The sequence below is a fragment of the Rhagoletis pomonella genome, unplaced genomic scaffold (assembly GCF_013731165.1).
Source record: "Rhagoletis pomonella isolate Grant_MI unplaced genomic scaffold, Rhpom_1.0 Rhpom_scaffold_02577, whole genome shotgun sequence".
NCBI lineage: Eukaryota > Metazoa > Arthropoda > Insecta > Diptera > Tephritidae > Rhagoletis > Rhagoletis pomonella.
Window position 1 is genome coordinate 19,239 of NW_023461131.1, and position 8,410 is coordinate 27,648.

Below are 8,410 nucleotides of genomic sequence, written 5' to 3' on the forward strand. Positions count from 1 at the left end.
CTGAAACATTTGGAGCCCGCGGGAGTAGCATACCTCATATAAGTCCTTTACCTGTCAATGGCCACTCATCATTCCTGATGTGTGGAAATCAGGGAGGGTGGTCCCACTGTTGAAACCGAGGAAACCCGCCACCAAAGGATACTCTTATTGCCCGATAACGCTCCTTTCCCCGGTCGCGAAAACACTAGAGGCCCTTCTACTCCCGTACTTCACCCACCACCTGACCCCAGCGAAGCATCAGCATGGTTTCCGGAAAGTGCATAGCCCATCAACAGCACTTAACGCCATAAGCACCCAAATAACTCGTGACCTAAATCGCAACCGCCCCTAGAAGACATTGAGGCTTCCTCTCTCCCACAACGACTCAAACGGTGGTCGGCGAATTACTTGAGTGGTCCACAGTTGTCAGTAATCTTCCGAGATCAAACCTCGAAACCTAGAAGAATAAAACATGGGGTTCTCGAAGCTCCCCCAGACACCTGAAAGAGTTTACCTGATCTGATGCGCTGACGACAGCTCGATATTGGCGTCTGGGAATGGAATTGATGACCTCTGCTCAAAAGTAAACGGCTATCTCTACAGCCTTTCTCGCTTCTTCACTGCAAGAAGCTTAACACTCTCCCCAACGAAATCAACGGCGATCCGCCAGGTAGGGTAGCTTTAGCGATATTTCAGAAAAATATGCAATATAAATGCAAACAACGACTTGTGTTTTATGTTTATTTAATAATGAATATCAATGGAGTAGTATTTACAGTTTGAATTCGGTTACGTTGCTAAATTCGCTTAGCTTCGGCGAACGTGTGTTGTCACATTAAAAAATACGTTTATATAAGAGTTATTCAATTAATAACCTACTGTGTCTACAGTGGTAGAAAAATAAATAATAAGGCGACATTTTAAAAAGTTTTGTCTATTTTTCTTTTATTTACATATATTATTTATAATTTTTTTTTTTATAAAAGTAAAGCTCATTATCTAAGATAATTTTTTTCTGACTGTATTACGCATTTCCATGCAAAAAAGGTTATCGAACATTCTTTGTATGGAAAAGAAGGCGTGAAAAAAATTGCCAAAAAACAACGCGATTTTTCTATACATTAAAATTTAATTTAAAAACAAAACTACATACACAAAGTATGCAAAATTCTAAAAAACCTGACTAAAAAGTTGAAAATTTAGATGTAACTTTGCCGAATTTTTATAATTTTTGCACTAAGTTTCAAATATGTATATGGTTTTTGTTAGATACCCTTTTAAAAATATAATACGTAATAAATATACAAAAGAAAAATAGGCAAAACTTGTTAAAATGTCGCGTCGCTATTTATTTTTCCACCACTGTATGAGCTTTGTTTAGTAAACCTCATTTAATATTTTCATATATGTATTTATATTTTTTTAATATTCATAGTAGCTATTAACATGATTTAGCAGAAAGCTGAATGTTCGTATAATGCTCGCTTTTGGTGTTTGCTTGATCATTGACGATATAGTTGTAAAAATGAAAATAATTTTAAATGAAGCATTAAATATACCTAATTGTTTCTGCATACATACATACATGTATCGAACGACAAGATTTGTATGGACAGTTAATTTCGCTTGTAAATACAATTGTATAAAGTAAATTTAAATTTAATTTCAGCGTTACAAAGTCTTCGCCTAGCAATTTTACATGTGTTTTAGGCGCAGTGAAGTTGTAAAGAATCTTTGGATAGATACCAAAATATAATAACGTAAATAACTAGTTTTACAAAAATTTTGCTTTGCTAGTTTTTTCTTTTGTCTTTTATTGGAAAACGTTTATGTTTTGCCATTTATATTTTTTCCGCGTAATTGCCTTAAATAAATTTAGCAGCATTCATATTTTTGTTGCTATTCTAAGAGTAACTCATAATGAAAATTGCCTTTTTATTACATTAATAATTCACTTAAACTCACTATAATCGTAAAAAAGCTGTTCATATTCATATTAATTTCAAAGCTGTACTTAGTATGTATGCATGTATATTCGTGGACTTAAGTGTAACAAAAAAATAAAATAAATAAAATATAAAAAATAATAACTTAAACATCAAAAATAAGAGCTTTTTATGTGAGAAATGAGATTTTTAGCGCTAGCAGATTTAGAACAATATTGCTCTAAAATTCAAATGAGATTTGAAATCTTTAACATATGTATGTATTACAAAAAAATAAATAAAACAGATTGGTGTTTTATCTTTTATAAACACTAGATGACTGACTACTTGATGATATATGTACATACACATGTATGTAATACAAAAACATTGGGGCAGTCACTGATTTTTCGGAAATTTGTTCCCTATAACCTTCAATAATTTTGGTAACTCTATTTTTTTAATGCACGTATGTACATAAATATAGTTTTCAAGGCCTATTCAAGCCTTATCGGTATGTTTTATAAAAATTAATATGCTTTGAGAAAAAATGTACGTCCATATGTATGCGTGTTAGTATTTTTTCTTTAATTTTCACAAACATCAGTTCTAATACATTTCGGTCGGATTCAAGATGGATGTGATGGCTTACTCGGAAGAATACTGTTTACTATAACTAAAATAATGAAGATAATGTACACGTGAGTGTATAAATTTCAGTTAATATGTAAAAAAAAATGTTTGGGTACCAATAGTTGTATGCAAGGAACGTGAAAGTAAAATCTGCTAATTTTTTTTTTAAGAAACAGAAGTTACATACATACATTTGAGTATTTAATTTTTACCAAGATATATGCTTTGGTATTTACTAACGTAGCTATCGCTGCCGCTACAATCTCGTGTATGTGACACTCCTACATGGACGTGAATTAAGCAGATTGCCAGACACGCCCATTGGGGGAAAACTTTTGCAATGACGATCGCATTACGACAGCATTTTCATTAATAAACGAATCGAATTTTTTTTTGCCATGGTAACAACCAGAACGATGCTATAGAATGAGTCCCACATGTTTTCACTAATTACCTAATTAAATTTCGGTTATCATACGCAGACATGAGTATATAAGCTGCAATCGCTGCTACCCATAATAACAATTGCACAACTTAGAGGTATCATACAATAGTCCACTGTAATGCAAGGTTTATATCTACCTGTGTGGGTACAAAATAATGGTTTAAGGTTAGACTAGATGTTATTAGGAAAGACTGTGTTGTATTTGTACCGGCATGCGCTAGCATTTTAAGTCTGTAGTCACCTGACAATAATAGAAATATTAAAAGAATATATGTATTTATAATATTTATGCTTAAAAGTAATAAATCTCTTACATAGTATACAATCAGCTATTTTAAACATTTTTTGCGCTCGGCTTTTCTTTTCTATAACTACATATTTTGTTTTTGTCAGTGCATAAATTGGAAAAAAATCTCTTCTCTTATAAATAATTATATGCCCTCCCTATAGCTCCTTCATCTGTAATTTGCCTTCTTATTTGTGCTCTTTTACTAGCAGTGTTTATGCCTTATGTGGTAGTTTAGCCCGCTTGGGTGCGAATAGCTGCGCGGGCAATACTTGCATACATAACGCTTCATACCGCCACCATATTGGCCAATAGCTCGGTCGCCACTACCACCCGCGCCTCCTTCCTCATATTCTCCTTCATCATCCTCAGCATCATCTTCGTCATCATCCGCATCTTCTTGCTCAGCGTCTTTTAGTGATCTTTCTTCGTTTTCATCGCCATCTTCATTCATAGGTGAGTCTTGTTGTTCATTATCGTTTTCATCATCATCGTCGTCCTCGCCCTCATCATCATCCTCATCAACTTCCCCATCACCTTCCGAGTCGGTTACCATCTGTGCGTAGTCATCACCATGTTGTTGTTGTCCTGGTATGACCGTTTCGAAAATTTCCAATGGGTTTACGTTTTTGCTGCCAGCAAGACGTGCAGCTTTTAAACTTGCAGCATTTGCTGCATCTTGCTGCGCATCGGGTGAACTTTCACACCCTGGACAAGCGTAAGGTTTACGCAAGTAAATAGCGCTGGTGAATATCTCCTTGCAATAATCGCAACGGTATTTGCGGTGCATCTTCAAATGGTTGGATAAATGGTGGCGTAAACGGAAGAGTTTGTTGCAGTAGTCGCAACGAAATGGTCGCTCCTCCTTATGGTTAGCCATATGAATATCGCGCTCCTTACTGCTGCTTAGTACCTGACCGCAAACCATGCATGGAAATGCAGTTGCGCTTTCATGAGTCATAATATGGGAGATGAAGTGGTTCTCAGTGCCATACGATGCACTGCAGACGGTGCATTTGAATTGCTTCTCTTTCTGATGTGTATTCATGTGATAGCGTATGGCCTGTTTTGACTTGAATCCTTTTTTGCAAATAGGACACTTAAACGGTGTTTCATTAGAATGTTTAATCATATGATTGCGATACAGTGAGTAGTATTGGAAGGTTTTGTTGCACAGGGCACAGTAGGCGGTACCGCGTATTTGGCGACGCTTAGCTTTCATTTCACCGCCACTACCATCTTGGGTGGCACCCAGTATGCTCGCATCTAATGAGTCAGTGGGCGCAATCAGCAATTGATTATCAAAGTCTTCTTCATCGTCGTTTTCATAGGCGCCGGCTGCATCAAAATCGTCCTTATTCGAAGTGTAGTCGGTAGCGTCAAAAGCAGCGCTGCCATTTGCTATGGCATTGTTTTTCATGTTAGCATCTGGGGTGGAGGTTTTTAAAGTGTATTTATTTGCGTATGATTGGAAATTGGCTGGATCGGCACGCCATTGTGCGGCAGATTCTTTAGCAGTGCCAAAAGCGTATTCATTTTCGCCGTCCAAAGTGTCATCTTCGGCACTATTAAGTTTCCTTTTTTTGTTAAAATCAGCTTGTCTTTTTACTTCTTCTTGCTTTGAGACTGCCGCAGCGATCACCGGTAGTCTTTGTGTTAGATTATGAGTGCTTAAATGTCGGTATGAAGACGAGTGATCTTGGCCATTTAAACTGTAGTCTTCGGACTCTGTGTGTACGTTCACATCCAGATAGCTGCCGCAATCCAAATACTATTTTGAAAGAGTGTTAGATTTGGTATGTTTATATAAAAACCAAACAGATTACAACGAACAAATGGACTTGAAAATAAACGTGGCAAAGGAATCTATCAAAAAACTTTTTAAATTAGCTTAGAAAGCGCTTACTAGCGCCGTTCTTGAAACGCAAATAAATCTTTTATTTTGAATTTTAGTTTCGAAGTGTAGCTGAGGGCGACCTTACGAGGTTTATTAAAAAATGTCTTTGGCATTGATAGTGACGTTTGCTGATTTACAATATATAGTTGAAGCATTCAACATGAAAGTGGTAGAGGTTATACATATCTGCTATTTCAGATATAACCACATCTTCTAATAAGGCTTCATTCGTAGGTACTTTGGGTTTCAAAGAAAAACTGTTGTTGCTTTTTCCAATTTGATTTACCAAAAAATATATGGTGTTCTTACAAGCTTTTATTTACATATGTAAGTATGTTTTAGGGGGCAAATCTCGTAATCAATTTTTGACCAACTTCCCGATGACCTAGAGACCTGAAACTTCACAGTTGGCTCAGAACCCGATGACAATACAATACGAAAGATGAGTTGATCCGATAGGTGGCGCATGAATCGAGATACTTGAAAAACCCGAATTTGGTTCATATTTAGAAAGCTTGCTTTAAAAATATTTGTTTGTACTATTAACTTATTTATAGTCTGCAGGCAATAAAATATGTACACACATCCATACATACCGATGGTCCTGTGCAATAACGACGCAATTCAAAATTCGAAAAAACAAAAACTGTTACTACTGTTAAGTTGCTCTTGTCTCTAATCTTTGTCCAATCCATTTCCATCCCTTACTAAGGTAAGTAGTAAGGATTGCAAAAGTAATTACAAAAGGTTAGACATGGATTCGACAAGGATTAGAGGCATGAGCCACTTAACAGTAGTGACAGTTTTTATTTTTTGAATTGTCTTGTTATTGCACAGAACCATCGATATGGGAATGCCAATTTTTAGGATTGGAAAACTCTGCATTATAGCTAACGAAGCCAAGCATACGATTTTGAGTTTATGAAATCAAAGTGGCTTTTGAAAGAAAGTTCACATGCATCCATATTTATGTGAACATAGGTATATATGTAGCTATCCATGGAAAGGATTATTAATTTAATACCATCGTGCCCAATATATTACTATATGCAAAAAATTGGCTCGCTATATCGTTTAAATAAACTTAGTTTAAAAACGAAGTATTTTTCTCCGCGTCCAAACGACTATAAACCATTTCAATAACAAGTAATTTTTAAGCAAAAAACAAAACCGACTTCAATTCTCATATAAATATATATATATAATATATGTGTGTATATATATATGTATATTTCATGATCCAATGATCGAAACTAAACCACATAAGTATGGGACCTCTGAGACACTACCTCTCCGATGCAAAAAGAATTATCGAAATCGGTTGACGTGGTCCAAAGTTATGCGGTAACATACAACATACATAAAAAAAAAAATATTCCGATGAATTGATAACCTCCTCCTTTTTTGGAAGTCGGTTAAAAAAATACACCATGATTAAAAAGTAAGGGAAAAACTAAGGCAAGAAATGTACTTTAAGAAAACTGAAACCGGTTTATTTCAACCCTCTTCAGCCGTGCGAACACATCAACGATCTCTTTGCTGATTTTTATCCGTTTTTCATAAGCGATGGTACATTCGCATGAATTGTGTACACTGTAACGACAAGCATAAAAGGATGAAACGAACTGTAAGAAGCCTGCTCTATTTAAAAAAAAAAATCGATAAACACACATTGATTTGCTTTTTTGCAAATGTTGCAAAGCGAAACTCATTAATACATTAATGTACATATGTATGCATGTTGTATGAATGTACATACGTTTTTACATATACTAGCCCGATGAATTAATTAAAGATTATCCTAATACTCAAACTTTTGAGTGCTTTATAGGGTGTACAGCACTAGCAAATTATAGAATGCAGTTTTTTTGAATGATCTTCGAAATTCTTTGCTTACATCTTGATCCTGCTCATAGAAATTTGGTTGATTTCCCTCGTACTCTCCACCATCGTCTGTTTCATCACCACCATCATCCGCAAAGCCACCCAAATGTTTGATTTTTATGTGGCATATAAATTCGCCGATGTCACGTGTGCTTTTGTTGCAATAGGTGCAAATAAATGTCCACTGGCGTGCATTATTGGATACAAAGACTTCTCCGCAGCGTGATTTCGGTAATGTAGGTTTTTTAGTGCTATTGGTATCATGGCCGGAGTTGACCAGACGGCTGTTACTATCAACCGCACCCGTACCCGCACCACTACCGCCGCCACCGGCTCCTCCGCCAGTCATTTTCAACAAAGAAGTAGGTTGCGGCTGAATTTGTTGTAGCTGGCGCGTCGCCATGTTCACATTTCGACCCACCTCAATGTGCTGTTTACCTGCCGTAACCAAATTACTTAGCTCGGCTGACGAAGTACCCTTTTCTTGCTCCTGGCGACCAACACCATCCTCTTCTGCGGCTCTACTTTCAATGCCAATCTCCTCCTGCTCATCATCCAGATTCTCTGTTTTGATTGCGATTCTCGACATATTTTTAAACCAGAACAGACAAATAATTCACAATTAATTATTTAATTTACTATTTTGACATTGTTTCGGACGAAATGAAAACTTTTTGCATAGCCTTTCTCAGACGGCAATGTATAAAACTTTTCACTAGAATTCGGAAATTGTTTTTATTATTTTGTCAAATGCGTGTGAAAAGTGTGTGTGTGGAAAAGGGAGAAAGAGAGCCGTGCCGAATTGGGAGGAAAGAGCAAGAGAAAGGGTGCACACTTGATGAAAATCGTGTGTAAGCGTTGCCGGATCCGTAAAATGGTTTTCTATGAAATGCCAAACCAATGCGTATTAAACACACCTTAAACAAATGCGTTAAATACACCCTGTGCCAATCAAATAACGGGTGATTTTTTTGAGGTTAGGATTTTCATGCATTAGTATTTGACAGATCACGTGGGATTTCAGACATGGTGTCAAAGAGAAAGATGCTCAGTATGCTTTGAAATTTCATCATGAATAGACTTACTAACGAGCAACGCTTGCAAATCATTGAATTTTATTACCAAAATCAGTGTTCGGTTCGAAATGTGTTTCGCGCTTTACGTCCGATTTATGGTCTACATAATCGACCAAGTGAGCAAACAATTAATGCGATTGTGACCAAGTTTCGCACTCAGTTTACTTTATTGGACATTAAACCAACCACACGAATGCGTACAGTGCGTACAGAAGAGAATATTGCGTCTGTTTCTGAGAGTGTTGCTGAAGACCGTGAAATGTCGATTCGTCGCCGTTCGCAGCA

General features: G+C 36.4%; 1 protein-coding gene across 1 annotated transcript; it reads right to left on the reverse strand.

Moving 5' to 3' along the window:
- Positions 1–1,284: 1,284 nt before the first annotated feature.
- On the reverse strand, positions 1,285–7,928 carry LOC118753531 (zinc finger protein 236-like). Its single transcript, XM_036488406.1, has 2 exons — positions 7,063–7,928; positions 1,285–5,039 (listed from the first exon to the last, which is right to left on the reverse strand). The coding sequence occupies exons 1-2, from the start codon at positions 7,636–7,638 to the stop codon at positions 3,474–3,476; spliced, it is 2,142 nt and encodes a 713-aa protein (XP_036344299.1). The 5' UTR covers positions 7,639–7,928; the 3' UTR covers positions 1,285–3,473.
- Between the last annotated feature and the right edge of the window lie 482 nt (positions 7,929–8,410).